The 24,099-nt window shown below is 37.9% G+C and overlaps 1 protein-coding gene across 12 annotated transcripts in view; it reads left to right on the top strand.

Moving 5' to 3' along the window:
- The window catches only part of LOC122799590 (RIMS-binding protein 2-like), a 2,967,700-nt gene that overhangs the window by 1,962,698 nt on the left and 980,903 nt on the right, over window positions 1-24,099 (top strand). For 8 of the 12 annotated variants that reach the window (XM_044068749.1, XM_044068748.1, XM_044068746.1 and 5 more), the window contains one exon: window positions 125-145. The exons of the other annotated variants lie outside the window; for them this stretch is intronic. In XM_044068749.1, the coding sequence (XP_043924684.1) occupies window positions 125-145 (21 nt within the window). The remainder of the gene's footprint in view (window positions 1-124; window positions 146-24,099) is intronic. 12 annotated transcript variants of the gene reach the window in all.

Below are 24,099 nucleotides of genomic sequence, written 5' to 3'. Positions count from 1 at the left end.
AAACTGTGCTTTTTATTTTTTATTGGTTGTTTTGTTGTGATAATGTGTATTAAACTGTGCATTTTATTTTTACATCTTTTTTCCTGTGTTTTGTTGTCACTTTAATGCTTTGCACCTCACTCAGAACACCTTGGACAGCATGCAGGTACCAGGGCATAAATTCTCCCCGCTGTGTAATATTTGTGTGCAAGCTCTATCTAATACAGCATGAATAGATAATAGGAGCCATTTTTCTGAGCATGCTAAGGGTATTGTTTGCTTATTAACCTTATAGCTGCAATAGTAGAAAAGAAGGCAAAGCTGAGCAAAGCAAAGCACTCATCACGACTGTTACAGTTTATAAGTCATAATAAAATGCTCAGATTTCTCAAGTAATGTAAAAAGTAGTTAATTACTTAAAATCATTTCTTCTATTGCCATGCCATTTTAATAACTTTTGGAATGTGGACTAATCTGGCTGTAGCAGTTCAGGTAACAATAAATTAGAAGCCTTATGAGCATGCCCAGTAAGAATGCTTCAGGATTTTGTTTGCATTACAGAATTAAGGCATACCTTATAACAAAATGTGTCTGCTTTGCAGTCGGTTTCTGCAAGCAACTCAGAAGTGTTATAATGAAGGTATACATGAGAAAGCAAAATATTATCTCTCATATGTTTTTCATTTTAATCAGCATTAATGGAGTTTGACATTACATCTGTAGCTTTAATTGGCATTTATTCTTTCATGTCATGTTAAACATTTTGATTGGACTTGAAAAAAAATCTAAATTTACATTTAATTCTGTGCTACCTGCAAAGCTGGCAAAATACTTGTATATATTAAATAAACAGAATGTGTCATCAAAATTACAAGTATTTTTTTTTTAAAAGTATTCAGTAATGTATAACACATTTACAGTCTCACAACATGCACTGTGAACTGTCAGTGCATTGACATTTTTCATGTATACTGGATCTTTTCTACAATATTTTGTAACATAGCATATTGCTTTGTGGTACCCCATCCCTGTTCCAAGCATTTGTTGAAAACAGAACTACTAACAAAGAATTCTTGAGATGAAAAAGTCTGATCTTGTCTCATTGTATTATAGCTAATGAATGCATACATTTTGGAGGAGACATACGTTTTTAATTTCACTTAGCTTGCTGGCATGAAAGCAAGGCATGTGTCCCTGTCAGTGGCAACCAGGTCTCAGGAGCAGACTGTTGTTTGGTTGGGAAAAACACAAAAAATGATGATCTTTCACTTTGGGAAGACAATGGTCAGATAATGTGCACTTAATCTCATTGATGAAATCAGGAAAGAGGTAAACAATAAGTATGAGAAATGCATAAATGCATGCGGCAGATGTCCTGTGCATGTACAAGGAAGCATGCGTGTCATTGACTGGCACTGATGCATGGCTGCATCCTGCTATGAGATATAAGGGGACCATGTGTGATAAATGCAGGGGTGGGTTTTGCTCCTTTATTGGTCCTGGTAGTCATACTCAGTTCAAGTGCTTCATGCAGTCTGCTGACTGTCTCCCAAGGGTGACATCAAAAAGAAAGAGAGCTATCAGGAGGTAGCCTTGCGCAGTAGAATTCACAGGGTCACAATGAGAGTAACACCTTTTGAAAGGTTGTTACAGATTGGTTGCACCGAGAGTGAGTCCTTTGAAAGGGTGTTACTGATTGGTTGCACCGAGAGTGAGTCCTTTGAAAGGGTGTTACTGATTGGTTGAGAATCACAGATGAAGACCATGAAAGTGTTTTACCCAGTTTAAAAATACAGTTCTTCATTGCTGGGGATCAGCTTAAGTTATTGTCTGGAAAGTGTTTCTTGGGGAAATGTACATTGTGTTGGTACACTTTTACAACTTAAGTTATTGTGGGGAAATGTTCATTGTGTTGGTACACTTTTACTACTTAAGTTATTGTGGGGAAATGTTCATTGTGTTGGTACACTTTTACAACTTAAGTTACTGTGGGGAAATGTTCATTGTGTTGGTACACTTTTACAACTTAAGTTATTGCGGGGAAATGTTCATTGTGTTGGTACACTTTTACAAATTAAGTTATTGTGGGGAAATGTTTATTGTGTTGGCACACTTGTACAACTTAAGTTATTGTGGGGAAATGTTCATTGTGTTGGTACACTTTTACAACTTAAGTTATTGTGTGGAAATGTTCATTGTGTTGGTACACTTTTACAACTTAAGTTATTGTGGGGAAATGTTCATTGTGTGGGTGCACTTTTACAACTTAAGTTATTGTGGGGAAATGTTCATTGTATTGGCACGCTTTTACAACTTAAGTTACTGTGGGGAAATGTTCATTGTGTTGGTACACTTTTACAACTTAAGTTATTTTGAGGAAATGTTCATTGTGTTGGTACACTTTTACAACTTAAGTTGTTGTGGGGAAAAGTTCATAGTGTTGGTACACTTTTACAACTTAAGTTATTGTGGGGAAATGTTCATTGTATTGGTACACTTTTACAACTTAAGTTATTGTAGAGAAATGTTCATTGTGTTGATACACTTTTACAACTTAAGTTATCGTGGGGAAATGTTCATTGTGTTGGTGCACTTTTACAACTTAAGTTATTGTGGGGAAAAGTTCATTGTGTTGGTGCACTTTTACAACTTAAGTTATTGTGGGGAAATGTTCATTGTGTTGGTACACTTTTACAACGTAAGTTATTGTGGGGAAATGTTCATTGTGTTGGTACACTTTTATTTTTTTATCATACTAGTTGTCATTCTTGCTGATGAGTAAACCATGCTTTGGTCAGCCATAAGCATTCTTTGTACTCTTCGTACTGTGACGAAAACGATTTTCATTCTATTACTGAACCTCCCTTCAGATGGTGATATATGAACACTTGTATTACAGAAAAAGCAACCACTCACCATGCATGCATATCCCCCCACACATGCTCCAACAGGGTTTACAATCACTGACTTTAGTGACCATGGCCATGACTTTCCTGCATCATCTCATTGCATCCTGTCAGGCATGTGCTCTTCAGCAGAAGCCCTGTCATTGTAGCAGTGGTACAAACAAGGTTGGAACCTGCCCCACCCCAGAAAAGTCCCGTCTTTCATGCCTGTGACATCAAACTCCTGGGACACTTGTCGAACGTGGGTCACTGTGGATATGGTCAGTGCTTTATCCTTCTAAGCTGCTGGTGCAGACGTATTGCTACAGTTTTAGCAGTGCCCTGACACCTGTCACAACCTTCAAGCAATTGTTTGGTGGTTTGACAGGTGCATAATAGTGGACACACAGACATATATTTGCCTATTGATTGTTCTCATGTCTTGCTCTTCTGCAAAAAATCCCCTGGAAAAGGTTTCTGAAGATTAAATGAGGGTGCTGAAGTCTCCATAGTAGGAATCGTGCCTGGTGTACCCCCATGCCTGACACACATCACATTTGCATGTCTCATTCCTGGTAAAGTGATAATTTCAACAAAATCATGCCTTTTGTCACATAAACCAGTGCTGCGCTCCCTCCAGACACAAATGCATACTCACACATGCACACACACACATTATATATATAATATATATGTGTATATATATATATATATATATATATATATATATATATATATATATATATAGATATATAGATAGATATATAGATAGATATATAGATAGATAGATAGATAGATAGATATCACAGTCCTAATTCCATGCACTGGGTAATGTGACTGAGATTCTCAGTAATTTTCCTGGCTGTAAGCTTAGTACGAATGTTTGAACCTGTAATGCATACTCCATTTTTGCATTACAGCCCCATCACCCACTAAGGCATAATACTGTTATCTGACATTTTTAGTGCAACAAACAAATGTGGCAGTCTGTAATGGACAGCATACCTTTCACTACATCTCCTTGGATATTTAATGTCTAGTCATAGCACCATGTGTTAATAACCTTAGTCACAGAGCTGAGTCTCTGGACCAAGGAGAGGATTGACCAGCTTGCATTTTTGGGGAGGGAAAAACAATGCATTGCTGCCTTGCCCATTGTTGGAGGCTCATCTCATATGGTGAGAAGGTCATAAAGGAAGACTTACTTGACACTTAACTCCTGTTTTCTGTATGCAGGTAGACTAGGGCAGCAAAGGAAAAAATCTAAGCTTCTTGCAATTTCGCTGCTCTACATGTTGAAACATTCCCTACTGACTATCTCAAAACTGTGTGCCAGAAAACTAATTTCTTTCAGTAAGGTTCCCATTCCCATATGATCAATGCATTGTGTAGGGAAGCCAGTGGTTCAGTGAAAAAGTCCCTACATAGATCAGCAAGCTGGAGGTCAGTGTTCACCACATTTCCAATGGTACAATGCTTCCAATGGTGCAGTGATAACATTTTTATATTGGCAAGGTTCTCGAGCCCCCAGAAAAATGCCCTTATTTCCTCAATTTCAAAAGATGGGTTTTGTTACTGTCTATTAGTGTAGTGTTGCATGAAGCTACTATGATTGCTGCAGGGAAGACATTTTTGTGCAGCAAAAGATATGACCCTGACACATGAACTCAAGGCGGAGGAGATTTTCTTTAAGGAGTTTAGAAAATTAGGGCATTCCTGTGCAAGAGTACAGGGTCATGATTTTGTTGGGGCATGGGCAAAATGGCAACTGTTGCATTTTCCATACTATGCAAAGGCCTGCCAGGTGGCCTGTATATGTAATGGTAAGTGTAAAGGGCCATTACTATGGGGTTCCCTTTGTATTATACAGCACCTGCCTCTGGCCATTGCACACAGCACCATTTGCATGTATGAATGGTGCATGATGGAAGAGATATATTGTGTTCCTTTCCTGCCTCCCACAGCTACTTTGCTGTACACTAACCCACATGGCTGTAGAGTAAGATACATATCTGCTGCTTGTGCCTTCAGGGAATGCCACTAGTGAGTTTGTGGAAGAGTTCCCTGCTACACAACATTTTAACATATGCACCCTGTGTCCAGTCATTTCCTGCAGTAAGCTGTACATTAGGCACTTGTTTATTTGTTGTTAGGATTAACATTATGCTTTTTTAAAGATTACACATTTGCTTATAGCAAGAAAAGATTTTCCTTCAAGTCACAGAAGACTAATGTGATATCTTTTAAATCACGTATTGGAAATTGAAAAGTGCAAATAAAAGCACTACATGGACTCTTTAGGAATCTGCTAATGTCCAAAATTGCATTTTATTTATGGTTAAGTTGTCTGAGTTTATCACAGTCATTATATGTTGAAAATAGTACTCGCATCTTAAGCTCCTTGTTTATCAGTTTTTACTGAATCCCTTTAACTGTACCGTTCTTCATTGTAATCCTTTATCACTTATTGAATGGACATTCAGAGAGGAGTTACACCACCAAACGTAGCTGCAGATGGAGCAGTAGATACGTCAGAATTTTATTAACTAATGCCTTTTCCACATGTTAGCAGTTCAGTAGTACAAATCATGTGTGTCTGAAATTGTATATTGCACTTCAAGAATAATGCCTAGAGGAAGCAAACACAAAGTAAATATCTGTTAAAAATGTTGATTTGCATTTCTTACCACTGTTCTCTTAAAGGCTATTTGTTATCTACAATTACAAACTATGGGTATGCATGTAGTCACATTTGGGGGTGAGACTGTCAGAATGTTGCCCTGCACATTAGGAGAATGAAAGACTTTCAAGTGCTTGTAAATATCTGGGTGAACACAGGAGATGCTTTACTCAGTGATTTACATGAAGGAAGAGCTAAGAGCTGGTAACAGTAATATATTTTCACACTCAACTGATGTGATAGCTAATCACTAATGAATGAGCCAAAGAAATAGGAATTATTTAAGAGGGAACAGTTCAGTGCAAGGAAAGCTCTCTGCTAAAGCAAAAACAGAACTTGCATGTTAATAATAGATTGCCTATTTGAAATATCTCACATCCGATTCCCTACATGTCTGAAACTCACTCCCAGGTACACACTGAACAATTACATCAAACAGTCCCTAGAGAGGAGGGGTGAGGTTGGGCATTAAGGCTGCACTGACTATTGCTCGTCTTGTATATCTGAATAAGACGATGAGGCTTGGGTGTTCATTTAAGTACTTTGTTACATACAAATACATCAGGTTTGATATCAGGAATAACAAACAAACAAACTGACTAACACATACATGCATGCTTACATCTTGACTGCTCACTACAAAATGGCACTCTTGCTTGCACGTGCTCAGTACTTATATGCATGTGCCTGCTGACTGGAAAGCTTCTTAAAGGTATATCACACACACTGATCCACATCCTCCGTCTTTACTGAGCTGTTTTGCAATGATAATGACATTTGAAAAGGCATGCAAATTATACAGACAACAATAAACAAAACAACATTCATGTCCGGGTTGCTGTGTATCTAGAACTAGGTCTGGAAATGTGACCAGGTTGCCGTGTATCTAGAACTAGGTCTGGAAATGTGACCAGGTTGCCATGAATCTAGAACTAGTTCTGGAAATGTGACCAGGTTGCCGTGTATCTAGAACTAGGGCTGGAAATGTGACCAGGTTGCCATGAATCTAGAACTAGTTCTGGAAATGTGACCAGGTTGCCGTGTATCTAGAACTAGGGCTGGAAATGTGACCAGGTTGCCGTGTATCTAGAACTAGGTCTGGAAATGTGACCAGGTTGCCATGAATCTAGAACTAGTTCTGGAAATGTGACCAGGTTGCCATGTATCTAGAACTAGGGCTGGAAATGTGACCAGGTTGCTGTGTATCTAGAACTAGGTCTGGAAATGTGACATGATCTTGTAATGTAATACTTAGGATTAGGTTTAGCAACAGGGACAGTCACAGGTGAATGTTCTGCTTTAGGACTCTTGGCAATATTTCCAGGAACAGGGATATCTGCTGGAATGTCCTCTACAACTGGAACATTAGATAAGTCACTCTGAGAACTTGAGTTTTTATCACAGGCATGATGTTGTAACAGTGGCTCGGACACCGGTAATAAATGTTTCTGATTCTACCGAAATTCTCTTCTCTGCTAATCCACAATGTACAGTTTCAGCTCTTGACACAAACGTTTCACAAATCAAATGTGATCAAAACCTTTTGCTGTCTGCATCCTCACTATCTCCCCTTCTTGTAATTGATTGAGCGGTTTGCTGGTCTTATCATAATAGGACTTCTGGGACAAACTTTTAAAATTGAAGAAGCTCCAACTTGAGGTGGTATATTTTAGACAATGTTTATCTGAAAGATAGTACATAAGGGCCTTAGGTGCTATCAATATCCAACTGGCTTAATCCCAGATTCTCCTTTCCACACAGAATTACTTTCTTTTTTTGACCAGCAAGGCTTTCAGCTTATGGAGGTAATGATAAAACACTACTCATTGCAAATTGAGAATTTAGTGAAGGAAGTCGAAGACTTGGACAAAACTATTAAACTGCATCCTGATTTTGTTAGATATAGGTTTGACTACAACAGAGTCTTTACCAGTATTGAGCAATTGTTGGACAGACTCAAAAACAACAAGATTAAAAAAATGAACCGTGATCGTATGGCATACACCAATGGCTCTGCTTATCCTAGACCACAAACTTCACAGGTTTGGCACAATTCCAACACAGTGCCACCCCTGACAGAAGTCAACTCAACTAATAATAATTCTGTTAACAGTCTATTACCACTTGAATCTGAGGTTAGTAACACTGATTTCGTTGACACTGTTAGGCGAAGTGAAAGAATTCGAGCTAACAATTCACTTAAGGGGCAAGATAATAACAATCAATTTGCTCGAAATTTTCACCAGGACAAGAACAACATGCCCACTACTGGGCCAAGTCGCCCTCAGTATCAGAGGAACAAAAGGCGGAACAACCATCAGAAGAGATAGTTCCTAATGACTCTGTTGCAGTAAACAACCTTGTTGTTCTCACTAATTCTAAAGGGGACTTTAATATCTGCAACTTTTCATCTGTTGTTATAGAAGCAAATTTGGTAGAACTGCTAGCGAAGTGTAACACATACATTTTAAGTAACAACATCAATGTAGTAAAAACTTTGTTAAACTTAAAGTGTTACGTAAGGAAATTAAATCTTTCCTTTTTACTAGGCAATGTTCGACAACCTGCACATGTACTTAGGGCTGCTAGTACGTTCAACCCTCCCCTCCATCCCCTCTTAGCTCTTTATGAAAATGTGTGTGAGTTAGACATTAGACACATACCTTTCATTAGAGCTAGTAATACTTTTTATAAACAGAGCAACATCACTACGGAACAGTTAAGAGCACTAAAACTACTTAGATCAGCCCATGTTCGTTTAGTTAAATCAGATAAAGGAGGTGGACTTGTTATCTTTGACATCACTGATTATAATAAAAAAATGGAGTTAGCCTTGAATTGTCCGGCCTATGCTAAGGCATCTCTTAACGAACTAAATATTGCACAATAAAGGATTAGAGTGTATTTCAGAGATCTGTTTATAGAAGCCAAAATTGACCTGGATACATTCAATTACATTAATATTCTTTACCCAAAAACACCTGTCATGTTCGGAATACCAAAGATTCATAAGAACCAACATGACCCTCCTATGCGTCCACTTATTGATGGTCAAGGTTCCTTGACATATCCATGTGCAAAACTCGTTGACTCAATATTACAAAAATATCTTAAACTTGAGTCACGAGTATGCAAAGATTCAGGGACCTTGTTGAAAAGTTTGAATATTTTAGAAGTTAACGAAGAAGACAACTTTCTTACCATCGATGTAGTCGACTTATACACTTCTATTCCACACTTAGAAGCGGTCGAGTGGATAGAAGTTTATATGAAAAATAAAAAAGCTCCACAAAGGGACATTGACCTGGCAACTGAGTTAATTGATATTATACTTTCTAACAACGTTTTCATTGTTAACGACAAGATCTATTTACAAAAACATAGAGCTGCTATGGGCTCCTCTTGTGGAGCGAGCGTGGCGAACATGTTTATGGCTCAATGGGAAGAATATTTTGTATTTAATAACTCTGAAATTTACACTTCCTTCACTTTTTATACCAGATTTTTAGACGACATCTTTGTGATTTTTAAAGGAAATGAATCACAAGCTAAACAAATGATAGACTACTTTAACTCTACTACGCCAGTTTTTAAATTTACTTACACTTTTCACACTACTAGTATTGACTACTTGGATGTGAATATAAAAAAAGATATAGTAAATAGGAGATATGTTTCCAAAATTTATAGAAAGCCTACATATTGTAACTCCTATTTACATTTTTCTAGTGCACACCCTTACAGGCAAAAACGTTCAATAGTGAAAGGTCAACTCATTAGAGCCGCAAGGATGTGTACTAATGAAGATGACTTTAATTCTGAATGTCAACTTTTAAGAGACATGTTTTGCAACAGAGGCCACCCGGTTAGTTTAATAAATTACTTAACTGAAGAAATCATAAACAAACGGAGTAGAGGTATAGTTCAACCACTCTTGACCTCACCTTCTGCTGTCATGGAAGTTAACCTGGTAGAGTCATCTCCTAGCCAGGTTGCCATTAGAACTACACAGTCACCAAACAGTGACTTGGTTACCTTTATAAAACCTTCAATGACTCAGCAAAACAGGGAGACCTCTTTATGCAATACTTTTATAACCACCTTAAGTAAAGATAGTGACCAACTTAGATTAATTCTCCATAAAAATTGGTGTTTCCTTTATAAGGACTCTTCCCTAGTTGACAGAATTGGTCAGTCACCTAGTATTGTTTATAGAAGAGGTACTAATTTAAAAAGTTTTTTTGACTCTAGAAGCATTAAACATACTTCTAGACTTACTGGTACCTTTATGTGTGGAGCATGTAGGATATGTAAATACATAAAAACAGGTAATTCCTTTAGAGTACTGAACACATGTAAATTTTACATCAACCATAAGTTGAATTGTGAGTCCAAGAGTGTTGTTTACTTAGCTTCCTGTACCTTATGTCCGGCTTTCTATATAGGGAAAACGGACAGGAAGCTTCGTGAGAGAATTTACGAACACTCTTATGCGATTAGCAAAAATAAAACAGAAAATGCTTTAGCAAAACATGTTTCACTGAATGGTGGACATAGTTTCACGTTCCAAGCTATTGATCAGGTACAGCCTGACGTTAGAGGTGGCCCATATTCATTACTACTAGAGGTACGAGAACTAGAATGGCAGTTAGCACTTAATGCTTTCTGCCTGACATTAGAGGTGGCCCATATTCATTACTACTAGAGGTACGAGAACTAGAATGGCAGTTAGCACTTAATGCTTTCTGCTTGCCTGGCTTGAATGAGAATTGTAATATTTCATGTTTGCTTAAATTAAGAAATCTTACACAATAGTGTATTTTTAACATTTTACTGTGGTGGTGCTGCGGTATCGTTGTCGCCTCACAGTTAGACGTTGCCCGTTCGATTCTCAGTTAGAGCGTCTTCTGTGTGGCGACATGCGTGAATGGGTGTTCCTTCATTGAAGATTGTGCGTTAGGCCCGGCAAGCCAGTACGTAAAATTCTACTGCCAATCATTAGCAGACCGGAGTTCCGCCGTGGCGACCCCTAACCGGGAAAAGCCGAAAGACACAAACTACTGATATTAATATAATTTTTATATATTGTATACTGATTGCATACACACTTTTTATTTGAGGTAGTATGTAAGTTTTAAGATTCATTTTAATAGTGTTTGAATTATAATGCTTTGCACCTTTAATTCATTGCTGCTCTTAGTCAGATGACTTCATGCTACATGGTTTAAATGCTGTAGAAAATGTGTAACTGCTGTTTGTCTCTGTGTCTGAAGGAGTTACTTTACTTAAAGTGACGAAAACGTGAGAAAACTTTTATTAAATTGACTTTACGTTAAAAGAAATCGTTTTTTGGGATTAATATCTTTTTCTGCTGGTTACTGTTGGGCTCCTGTTCTGTTTTGGACTGTTCGTTTCTTTCGCCCAGTTTATTTGTTTGTTACTTCTGGAACATACACTTTTTCTGCTTTTACTGCTTTATTGTTCTTAACACGTGGAACCAACACATTCCTACTGGCTGATAGTGTGGTTCTGGTTTGTCCCGACAAAAGTCTCTGGGCAGGCGAACCAAGATGATTATTATGAGGAATATTTCTGAGATTCAGGAGTTTAGAAAAACATTGGTATTGTCTTGTTTTGATTTTTCTTATAGCTGTTTTGCACTTTTATCTGCACATTCCATCAAGCCATTTGACTGCGGGTATTCAGGACTACTTGTAATGAGAACAAATTCCCACGTTTCAGGAAATCTTTTGAACTGTTGACTTGTAAACTGTGCACCATTGTCAGAAATGACTCTATGCGGATGACCATGGGCAGAAAAATGTCTCTTCAACTTAGTGATGACAGCATTGGATGTTAGGTTAGGAAGTAGGTCAATCTCAAACCAATTTAAATACGAGTCTACTAATACCAAGTAATGCTAACCATTTCACTTGAAAATGTCTGTAGCTACTGTGTTCAGGAATCTGGCTTAACTGAAGTGGTTCTTTTTGTTGATGCAGTTTAGTACTATTACAAACAGAACAAGATGAAATTTATCTCTCAATGTCTTTTGACATAAAAGGACAAAATACTAATCCTATTGCCCTTCTTTTGGTAGACTCAGTTCCTGGGTGGCCACAATGCAAGATCTTAATGTAGTCTTGTTGGAAAGATTTTGGAACAATCCCTTTTGGACCTTTCATGATGATACCATTGTCAGACAAAATCTATCTCTGTAAGGAAAATACTGCTGCACTTCTACTGGTAAACAAGATTGCTTAGAAAGCCATCCTTGACTGAGGAAATGGTTAAGCTTCTCAAAACTTGTTTCTGAAACTGTGTGAGTTCTAAGCTCATCAAGATGTGTGGAAGAAAAGTTTCTCACTTCCATGACTTCAAACTCAGGTTTCTCATTTTCATGCTGTTCAGTGTTTTTTCTGGGCAGTCTGGATAAAGTATCAGCAAGATAAAGAAGTTTGACTTTTATATAAACAAAATTTAAATTGTACTTTTGCAATTTGAGCATCATGTGTTGCAATCTAGCAAGAGCTGTGTGCATTGGCTTTCTCAAAATAGGGACTAGAGATTGGCGGGGTCAATCTCGATTTGAATAGGTTGGCCATAAATACAATCATGGAACTTCAAACATGCAAACACAATTGCCAGGAGTTCCTTCTCTATCTGAGCATACTGCATTGCGGTTTGGGTTAGAGTTCTCGATGCATAGGCTACGGGTCTACTCTCCTGAAGAATGACTGCACCAAGACCAGATTTAGAAGCATCACAGGAAAGAGTTATGGTATGTGAACATCATAATGTCTTAAAGTAGTTGGACTGGCAATTCTCTGTTTCAGGACATCAAATGCTCTTTGCTGTTATTCAGACCAGGACCAAGATATATTTTTGCATGTCAGCTCTCTAAGCAGTGCTGAAAGTTGGCTCAAATCTGGAATGAATGTGCCTAGATAGTTGACCATGCCAAGAAAACGTTGTAGGCTTGGACATTGTCTATTGCTGGCATCTTAAAAATTGCTGTTTGCTTGGAAGGATCTAGTTGTAAGCCTGAAATGGTAAACAAATAACCAATAGAAGTAACTTTTCATAGCTTGAATTTGCATTTCTGAGAATTCAGCTTAAGATTGACTTCACAAGCTCTGTCTAAAACTGTTTTGAGGTTTCTATCATGTTAGACTTCACCATTGCCTCCTACAAAAATATCATCTACTATAATAGCACATGGATAGCCAGAAAAAAAATTGCTCCATTACATTCTGAAAGACTTCACTGGCAGAATTTATTCCAAATGGCATTCTCAGAAGTCTGTATCTTCCAAACAGTGTACTCAATGTGATTAGCAATGAAGATTTTCAGTCAAGCAAAATTTTCCAAAATTTACTTTTTGCATCTAAGACAGCAAAAACAGTGGCATTTGGCATAAGAGCAGCAAATTCTTCGACTCTGCCCATTGGATGATGAGGTTGTTTTGGTGCTTTGTTCAACTCTCTTGGTTCAATATATATTCTAGTATCATCTGAGCTTTTCTTATGAGCTACCACCATGGAGGATACTCATTCAGTTGGTTCATCAACTGGACAAATTACTCCTTCCTGCACCATTCTGTCTAGCTCAGCCTTGAATCTGTTTTGTATAGCTACTGGAACTTTCCATGCTGGTCTGATAACTGGGCTTACTTCATGGAGTATACAACTGAAAGTTTGCCTAGTTTGTCTTTGAAAAGATCAACATAATCAGGAAAAATAGTCTGGGCAAAATTTGAGCTGTTTTCCTTCAAGCTTACATGGTGTACTTCCTTATTAAATGAAAGTAGTCCCATTTTCAAACTGTCTCTGAGGCCTAATAATGACTGTATGTGTACGTAAAATTGTAAGTCATAGCTGTTCCCAGCAAAGTAACATAAAAGCACTGCTGAGCCTTCAGTTTGAATTTATTCACCACCTTAAACAACAAGCATTGTACACTTTGCCAAATCAAGCCTCTTACCAGCTTTTACTCTAGCAAATGATTCTGCTGACATAACATTGCACTTTGAACCAGTATCAGCTTTGAGTTCGAGGGTCTCCCATTTATCTAAGCAGTACAAAATAATTAATTCCTTGCCCACAAATCTATTGCATTGACTGTTTCACCAAGCACAGACACACCATCATCATAAAAAGTATAGTTACAACTTTCTAATTGATCAGCTTGCCTCCTTGAATGCTCTTTTTAAATAAAAGAATTAACCTGTTTTGATTTACAAAACCTTTCAAAATGATTACACTTCTTACATCTGTGGCACTTCTGACCAAAAGCTAAGCACTTTTCTCTTTTAGGTTCATGATTACCACCACGTTTGCGACTGTTGACTATGAGGCTAGGTGGGGCACATTTTTTGATTTAGCTGACTCACCCTTGTACTTCACTAAGTATGTCCACTTCACAGAACATGCTCTAGAATGTACTAGAAAAGCTATGGGTTTCAGTGAAGCTGCCACACCCTTGGGCTGTATCTTTTAACCATGTTCTGCATACTATTTACATTAGCACTGGAAGGCACTGGAAGCATGCTTTTCTCATTTGTAAGCATATTTGTATGCTTTTCTGTGAGTTCATATATCTGACAAATCTCTGTCACCTTATTCAATGTTAAATCACTGTCCTGAAGCAAAATCTTTCTCACTGCATCATCATTAATACCACACACAACCCTGTCTTTTATCAACTTATCTCTCAAATCACCAAATCTGCACGTTTTAGCCTTATCTCTCAAGTCAGTTATATATTCTGCAAAAGTTTCATCAGGCTTTTGATCCCTTGTGTAAAATAAGTGTCTTTCCATTGCAATATTCATTTGGGGGTTACACATTTCTCTAAATTTACATTGTAAACACTCAGGGTCTTCCTGCGTTTCAACAGATACCACTATATGGTGGTTTCCCCCTCCCCTGCATACACAGCAGGTGCATACACAAATGAATCCTCTCTTTCAATGGCTTCTGAACCAGCTAAATTCAGTAGACTAAATGCTTGTGTATGTGTGTCTTTGTCAGAAAAAGCAGCCTGTATGAAAATATCGTACTCTTGCTCAAACACTCTCCAATTTTCTGCAATATTGTTATCAACCACATGCAGACTTAGTCTGCGAAATCCTTCTGCCATGCCAACAAATTATGCTTAAAATGTATGAACATGCACACATACCAGGTACTCAGTATAATATTCAAATGCACAATAAACTCTTTGAAAGACCGTACTTTGCGAAATATTCTTTAAAATGGTTGTGCTTCATGAAATAACTGTACTGTAATACTGCACAAACTTGCCAACACATTGCACATTTAAAATACTTCAAATAGCTTTAGTTAATGTGAAAAAGTAGCACATAGTGAAAAAATATGGTTGTTTTCCTTTTTTTATACATCTATGCAATTCAGATATTATTTGAAATGTTTTTGTAATTATTTTTGAATATTTTTATCGATATGTCACAGTTTCGGACATTTTGTTTAAGTAGAAATTCATTTTGAGCATTCTGAGTGCTTCGTTTTATATTTGTTGAGTAACAAAATAATTTAAGCAAGTTTTAGTACCTGAACTTCATTTCTGATTGGTCTGCAAGTGGTTTGAGTAGTAGGGATGATCCACTCCTGTATATTCCTGCAACTTTAACTGTGTGCCTCATGGTTTTGACTCTGGATCCCATTCTGATGCCATGTCGCTTGTCTTGTATATCTGAATAAGACGATGAGGCTTGGGTGTTTGTTTAAGTATTTTATTATATACAAACACATCAGGATGGATATCAGGAACATTAAACTTAAATGAACTAACTAACTGACTGACTAACCCACACATGCATACTTACATCTTGACTGCCAACTACAAAATGGCACTCTTGCTTGCACGTGCTCAGTACTTATATGCACGTGCCTGCTGACTGGAAAACTTCTTAAAGGTATATCACGCACTCTGATCTACAGTGACTACTTAAGATTCTGAAAGGTGAGAGTCATTCCCTCCAGTACATCTCTTTTGAGAGTGCACCTTTAACTCCCAGTGGGTGTGGCTTGAGCCTTTAAAAATGAAGGTATCACCTTACAGTTCTAACAAATACCCCTTAACAGTGGTCAAATATCAATACAGTTGTGCTTGACATCGTGTATGCTTCAAGATAAAATATTGTAGTACCTTGTATGTAGCATGACTTTGGAATTATTATTGCAAATATCATCAAGCAATATTTGACACCTAGAGATGCAGTAGAAGGTAACTGCAGAAACTCCTTGAGGTGCACCTGGCTGTAATGAGTTAAGAAACTGAAAGGATTTTACAAAGTGGTCTGTATGTTTAGTGGAATTCATGAGAAGAATGCTTGCAAAAGTAATTAAATTGCAGCCAGCACCATGTTGTAACTGGATAAAGCTCTAACTATAGCCCAGGAAACCTGGGTTCAGTTACTGACTCAGGCATCTCTGGCAGTGGCAGGAGGCAGGGATGATTGTGGCCATTTCAGGGTGTAGGGCATTTGTCTAGGCATTCTGTTGGGGGAGGTGTAGTCCAGACAGGGTAGTATTCCTTGGACATAAACTGGTGAAGATGGGGGGTACCAAGGCGTAGGTCATAAATTAAAAAAAATAATAAAATCCCTGGGTGGCAGCAGTTAATGACAATCCCGTCAGGAAGCCCTTTGGATCCACTATGGCCTAGCCTTAGATAATCCATGGGCTGTAGGAGAGGCTAGTAGACCCAACAATGGGCAAGGGGCCCATGGATAAACCAGTATGAATGAAGTAGAAGAGGAACTAAAAAAATAATAAGCAAATCCACTATCACAAGCAAATGAAAGAAAAGCAGCAGCCTTTCTATTGCCATCAGGGTGCATATTACTATTAAAGAGGTTATTTCTAGAAGGTTCTTTCTCTCCATTTTTCTTTTGCGTTACCTTCCTGATCCACTTTTGTTATTTTTTTAAGTCTATTGTCACATTTCACACCATCTGGTGCATTAAGTGTCATGCTCCATTTGCCCTTATCGCTCCTTATTTATTTGGACATTTTTTCAAATAGAAACTTTGTAAGCTTTTTAGTAATGCCTCGACCCAAATAAATTTAGTGTATGTTTTGATGGCATCACTTCAGAGATAGGTCTATAACCTTTAATGGCTGTTTCTCTGCACCTGCGTGGTATGCATCCATTAAAGTCTATGGACACATCTCAGGTTTTCCCTACGTTGATGTCATGCACAATTAATCCTCAGTAACATCAGTATGGGAAAAACTCATTTTACAAGTTTTTTTAAGCTAGTAGATACCAGAAATGCTCAATAATGGGGTGAAATTCCTATTCAGTACTTTATGTACCAAATATGATGGTGCAGAAAAGCAAGAAAAATAAAGTAGTAACATTACATTTTAACGAAGTAGCATAGTCTAGTATGGGTCTAGCAGTGTTCATTCTGCACTTATTCTTCAGCACCATCATTTAATCTTGAATCTGACATCAGGTGGTTTAACACAGACCCAGACGGGAGTTGTTATGTAGGGCTAAAGGAGATGGACCAGGCTGGCAGCTTATATTTTGCTTTGCTTAATGAAATTTGCATTGTTCAACAAGCAAATTCTATACACCTCCATTACTTAAAAGCAAATTTAGAATGAAGTTAAGAACTAAAAATCAGTTATGCTTTCAGTGGTGTGTAAATTATATGAAACATACTCAAGTCTGACTGTACACACTTTTGGGTTGGTATGCATTTAAACCCTTATAAAAGCTCTCTGCTTTTTAAGGATTTTAGAAGTTCAGAATTATTATGAGTGCCACTGCCACCACCAATAAACTTTCATCAGGACTATCTTTACTTCTGAGAGCTAGCTGTCTAACAAGTTGTTTCTCTACATTTTAGAATTCAGTTTGTTTGTTAATACATATTTCTTATGTTAACATGAACTGCTAGAATGCCCAAGTAGCAGGTAACAGGTTTTGTGATCACATAAAAAGAGTCTCAGTGTTGATTCATTAATCCTGGCAAATTTTTGTAGAAGTGGAGATAATATGAATTCAGGTCACACTAAACGGATTCCTTGTAGGTGCTACAGTGAGAACAGAGGAAAATGGATAGGACCCAAGAAGTCAGGATGGGTGAGACCACCTCCACCAGTGACCGGCTACCACTGGAGTACCCCAAGGTTCCATATTGGGGCCACTCCTCTTAGACACCTACTTCTTGATGTCAAGGCTAATATCAAAGGCCTCTGGCTCACCAGGTTTGCAGATGAGTGTAAAGTGAGAGCTATCATAGATTCCCCTCTGACTCCAACATCCTACAAGAGGGTCTAACACAAACAAGTCACTGGTGTCAAAGCCACGGATTAAAACTCATTGGATATAAATGCATTCAAGTGCCCTTTGGCAAATCATCCACCCAAGCTAATTACTTCATTGATAAATTCCCCCTAAGAGTTGACCTAATAGTTATTGAGCTGGGAACATATGTAGACAGTAATCTGGCCTTTGACCAGCACATAGACAAGATAGTAAGAAAATCATTCTATGTTGCACAACTCATAAGCAAGGGTATGGCGTCCAGGTCCAGGTCCAGGTAAATTATAGTACCACTCTACTCGGCCCTTATCAGACCCATCATTGAGTACAATGCCTCCTTTGACTTGTTCCTTACCAGACACTTGCAACAGTTTGAATGTCATCAAAAGTTCCTCACCAGGAGAATTCAAGGTATAAGTATCCTGTCCTACACAGATCACCTTAAGACCCTATCTCAGTACTCAGTCCCCAGTGGTTACTGAGACTCGATCTATGCCTGACATATAAGGCAATCTCAGATCCAACTCTGATGGATCTCTTAAGCTCCAGAAACAATAGATACAATGTCCCCAACTTTTCCTGCGACATAAATAGAACATGCTGGAGAGACTGATATGCGTCCCAAAGGATCCCCAGGCTGTGGAATAAACTCCCCATCTACATGAAGCATAGTTCATCTCTGGCCCTGTTCAAATGAAACCTTGAGCACTGGATGAGAAAGTGCAAATTTACCTCCAGTCTGGTCCCTGTGTCTGTGTCTCTGATGGACAGAGGTTGACAGTAAGCAAATTAATCCCCAACTAAAATAACCCCACACTCACATAACCCTTAGCTAACTCCTTACTAATATATCCCACCAAATAGGCATCCAAGGATCTCGGGGACAAAACTGAGCTGGATTGAACAGTTAGGCTTGTAAAAACCCTGGTGGTTGTTAGCGTACTATGAACCTATGATCGTGTGAGGCAGAAAAGAGTTTCCTGCAGTGATATGTAAGCATGTCTCCTTAATGTGCCTTAGTCCACATTCAGGATAGTGAACACCAGTTAAGGCACACTGGGGCACGCTAGGGCAGGATAATGGGAGGAGCAAAGAGTCAAAAATTATAGAGAGACAGTTTCTGCTGGGATTGCCAAGCCTGGGCAGCACAATCTGAATGAAGGAAGGGAGAAGGAAGACAGGCATCTCACATGATCCAAGACACACGTTAGCACCTCTAGACAGATAGTAGTAGGTAGCACCTGAAGATGAATGAACATAATAAAGATGGAGGTCAGATAGTGCACACCAGCACTGATAGAATTCACACGATGATTAAGGTTAGGGTACACGATACTCTAAAGGGGAGATGTAGTAGAGGGTGAATACATGGAGCGTAACTAAAGCAGGAAGGAACACTTCAGTTCCCTTGTCTGCTTTTGCTTGCACCGAGGTAATTGTTTATCTGGTCGTAGGTGCCATCGGAGTTATTTTGCTTGCTGTCTTTTCTTTTACTTTGGGGTGAAGAAGCAAGTAAAGGGGAAGGTCTGGTTGCCTGGTGATTACTGGCTGACACAATCTTCAGCCCCCCCTCCCAAAAAAAGTTTTAAACAGCTTGCTATGCTAGAAGTTTTATTTTATTTCACATCTCTGCTTCTGTTTGAAAATAAAGAGAAGTACATTTTTGTATAACGATACTGTAATGGAAGCAAGGAAAATGATAGGACGGCAAAAAGAAGTATGAATTATCATTGGGTATGTATGTGCTGGATAAGAAAAGTATTTTTTAAAATATGTAAATCGATGTAGAAGAGGCTTATGCAAAAATCCATGGAGTGCACACATATGTGCTGAATGGGTCTATATCACGACATCGACAGCTAAAAACACCGAACACCCTTCGACACTGCTTAACCGAAAGCAGGAAATGTTGAATGGCCAAAAAAAAAAAAAAAAAAAAAAAAAACCAGACAAAATAAATCCCTGGGAAAAAAAATCACTGTTCTGGCCATTCGATAGTTCTTGCTTTCGATTAAGCAGTGTCGATAAGGGTGTTCAATGTCTGATATAGACACGTGCTGAATAATACGAAAGTCTTATCTTAAATATGTAAATCAATGTACAAGTGGTTTAAACAAAAATGTATGGATTACAGTGGAGAGTAGTGAAGTAGCTCATTTGTATCTTATGGTGGCAGATTTTGCAGATTTCTTTTGTAAAAAAGTAGTGGGGTGAAATCAAATATATTTAGGATATAGTTACATTGGGGATTTTCTGACAGCAGGAGTCCACTGACAATGGAAATTGGTAGAAGCACTAAACATAGTGAAACAAGATATTACTCCTAGTCCGGCTGGTATAAATGGATTATTTTTAATGAAAGAAAAGATGATTAAAGAAAGTATACTAGATATGCTAACCTACTTAGTCTAACAAAGTCTAGTGCTGAGAACTGATCCACATTTTTGGGATGAAACTGAGTACAGATAAGACAGTGGTAATGGCAGCAAATTGGGGAAATCAGATTAAGCTGAGAATTAACATAGAAGGGAAGACAGTGGAACAGGTTAACAGCTTCGAGTATCTGCGAGGGGTGGTTGAGTAGAAGGGAAGCCGGAATGAAGAGGTCAGAGCTAGAACCAGAGGGTCTGCAGCACACTGGCATAGAATGTCAGGTGTAGCCATGACAAAAGAATGCCAAAGAAGCTAAAAAGTAAGGTGTACAAAACAGTGGTGCAACCAATACTAATGTATGGTACAGAAACCTGAGCAGCAAGGGCAGGGCAGATGAAGAAGTTAGGTGATGGAAATGAAGTGCCTGAGATGGGTGGTAGGATGCACACCGTGGGACAGACGAAGAAATGAGAACATGAGAACAGAAACCAAAGTTGCTCGAATTGCAGAAAAGATCAAAGAGAACAGATTATGGTGGTTCGGGCACACATGCAGAAAAGCAGAAGACAATCTTGTGAAGATGATTTGAGACAGGCAGGAAGAGCATAAGAGGAAACGAGGGTGTCCAGCAAAGAGGTGGGTGGATTGTGTGAGACAAGATCTGTGACAGTCAGGCATGAGTGATGAAGAAGGCAGAATTGTAGCACTGAATCGAGAGAGATGGCGAACATGACACCCCAACCCCGTGTAGAAAAGTGGGAAAAACTGGGTTGATGATGAAGACATAAAGGTGGGGTATCTCATAAGATTGAAAACTTTATGTCCATAAGAGTAGCAAGTATTGCAGGGAAGTGTTTTGAGTGAGTCCTGATAAGTTTACTGAAAAATACATTTGAATGTAGTTATTATGATATCTATCAATATGGATTTAATCTAGGAAGCTGTACCACTACAAACCTAATAAGTTTTTATTCAGACAAGCTAAAGGTGTTTGATAATATGGCTGTGTATGTTTATTTGGACCTAGCAAAAGTGCTCAATTCAGTATCTCATCAGGCTATATTAGATGATTTGGAAAAGTGGAAATTAATAAGTATTTAATTAGGTGAACACTGAACTGCTTATGTGATTGAAAGGCTAGAGTATGTATACAAGGAATAAAATCAAAAGAATCAGTAACAAGAAGTATCATCTTGCACAAATCAGTCTCGAGTCCCTTTCTGTTGCATATATTCATGACTTGTTTTCCTGAGTCGTTAAAGTGATGGATTGAGGAAGTTTGTAGGTGACACTATGATAGTTGGAATTGTGACATCTGTAGGATCAATGTACGTTACTGAGATACTTAAAGGGACCATAAAAGTGGGCACATTCAAACTGAGGTGTGTTTAATGATATTAAAAATAAAATCTTACATTTGGGTTACAAAAAATGTGAAATACCCTTATACAAGAAATAGGACACTAGTTGGAGAGTATGAACAGTGTGAGCCTGTGGGTATAATAATGGAGAAAAATTCAGATTTTGCAGGGAATGTAAGGCAAATAATGCAAAATTGTTATTCGATAAATCAATATTTAGAGTAATATATTCTAGAGAACAGATAGTTATGATTCCAGTTTATTAATCCATTATTAGACCAATATTGGAATATGGCAGTGGGATTCGTATGTATTACAGTCTTGAAGTTAGTAAAGTGCAAAAGTTGCAAAAGTTTTTTGTGCAAAGAAAATTAAAGTCTTAACAAAAATGTGGCATCGAGAAAGATTAAAAAATAGTTAATGTGTTCTCAGTTTACTACAGGCAAGTAAGAGGAGAGCTGATCTGAGTGTTTAAATGAAGGAACAAAGAAGAAGCAAAGTACTATGGGAACTGTGTTTTTAACTCATGGTAGAATAGCAATAATGAGAATATGGTTAAACTGGAAAAACTGCAAACTAGGTTAGGGAAACAACTTCCTCCATTTTAGATCTATGAGAAGATGGAATTCAGTACCTGTTGACGTTGGGCATGAAAATAGATTTGATTGGGAGTTTTAAAAAGAACTTATACTCATGGCTTAGTCATAAAGTATATTGGATGAGGTTTTCTTGGAGAATGGTCAGTAATGATCTTGTCTGAGGTGCTAGGCCTACCTCTAAGGTTATAACATTGTAAGAACATGGATGGTACTGCAGGAGGAGAAGCTCAGAGAGGTACACTGATTCTACATGTTACCTCTGTGTTTTTGTAGGGTATCTTCAGTTGCTTCAGTTTCTTCCCACATCTTGAAGACATGCAAGAGGTCAATAGATACTTTTGCAAGTTGTTTTTAGGTCTGCACGCTGTGTGTGTGTGTGTGTGTGTGTGTGTGTGTGTGTGTGTGTGTGTGTGTGTGTGTGTGTGTGTGTGTGTGTGTGTGTGTGTGTGTGTGTGTGTGTGTGTTTTTGGGGGGGTGTCTTGTAAGAAATCAACACCCTATCTAGGATTACTTACCACTGCAGTGCACTAGCCCTTGAGTGAGGGAAGAGGTATTAGCTCCTAAGCAGCCAAGAACTGGGTAAAGTAGGCAACTGGAGAATGAATAAAAAAGAATGATTGTTTAGTAGATTTTGTGGAACATCTACCACCAAAGCAGCCTGTGCCAGAGTAGAAAGAAAGAGGGTAGCTTAAAAACAGAGGAAGACGTGCACTCATAAGTTGGTTATCTGCAGAAAGGGAACAGGTAAAAAATATTTGAGCACATTTGTAAAGTTTGTGGGTCACTGACGTCCATCAGGAGCTACTTTTATGTGAAAGCAGCTTCTATACTCATTACTGATCTTTTGTAGTTAGGTACCCTAATAAAGCAGTTCAGTATTTAGGCCTGTAGACTGTCATGATATGGAGTTGGGAAATTGAAATGAATTGTAGTCATATCTGCTGACCACTGCAGATATGAAGCAATACTTATCAAACTGTTAGCAATATTTTTAAAATGAAAATCAAACAAAGTGAAGTTTTCCCTTAATTTTGTTGGAGTTTGATAGCAGATATCAATAGTATGCAGGAAAGTATAGCTAAAGGACAGAATATGAAAAGTGCTGTGGTTATCCACTAATTAAACAGGCAGCGGTAAGGCCATCTAGATATAGCAGTCAGACAATGAAAGGTAGATAATGATGGCAGGAAACAAGCACATGGGCATTTAGTTAGTTTAGTTAGTTAGTTAGTTAGTTAGTTAGTTAGTTAGTTAGTTAGTTAGTTAGTTAGTTAGTTAGTTTAAATTATTTGTTCTCTGCGTAAGTGGGCTGTCCTACTGACCCTTTTCAGCCGTGACCCGAGTTCTAAGAACAGAAAATATCATGTACAGGATGACTAAAGAATAACATTCAGTACATAATGAAATGATTCAGTGCAGTTAGGGAAAGATTAAGGAGAGAAAAAAATAATAAAACAGCTGCAGTAGACAGCAGCTTTATTAAATGCAAATGTCCCTGACTCTTTGGCAAAGCCTTCAGAGGGAATAAAAAAAACTACAAAACACCAATTATATACATACAGTAATTATCAGTAAATTAAAACAATTATGTAGTTGTGTTTCCAGCTCAACTCATTGTTAAGACAACATAGTTTTAATGTTTTGAACTGCAAAATGTAAACACTTTCTTTCTGTAACAAAAGTTCATTCAAATCAAAACTTCCAATGAATCTAGGTTTAACTTATAATTAAATATAAACCATTAGTAAATTAGGATCACCAGAGTGATATAAAAAAAAAATCTTCAGCCACAGGACTTTCTTTCGTTACAGTTCTAATGTCTCTTAGCTTAAGAAGGTCAAGTCAGAGAGCATAGAGAGAAACAAAGTAAGAAAAAAATGAAAAATATAAGCCAAGATATGTATAAAATATGGTGCAGT

The sequence above is a fragment of the Protopterus annectens genome, chromosome 4.part0 (genome assembly GCF_019279795.1).
Source record: "Protopterus annectens isolate FY-2018-M chromosome 4.part0, PAN1.0, whole genome shotgun sequence".
In the NCBI taxonomy this organism is placed as follows: domain Eukaryota; kingdom Metazoa; phylum Chordata; order Ceratodontiformes; family Protopteridae; genus Protopterus; species Protopterus annectens.
Note: the sequence above shows the minus strand (reverse complement) of the source record. Positions and strands in the feature narration are given on the sequence as shown.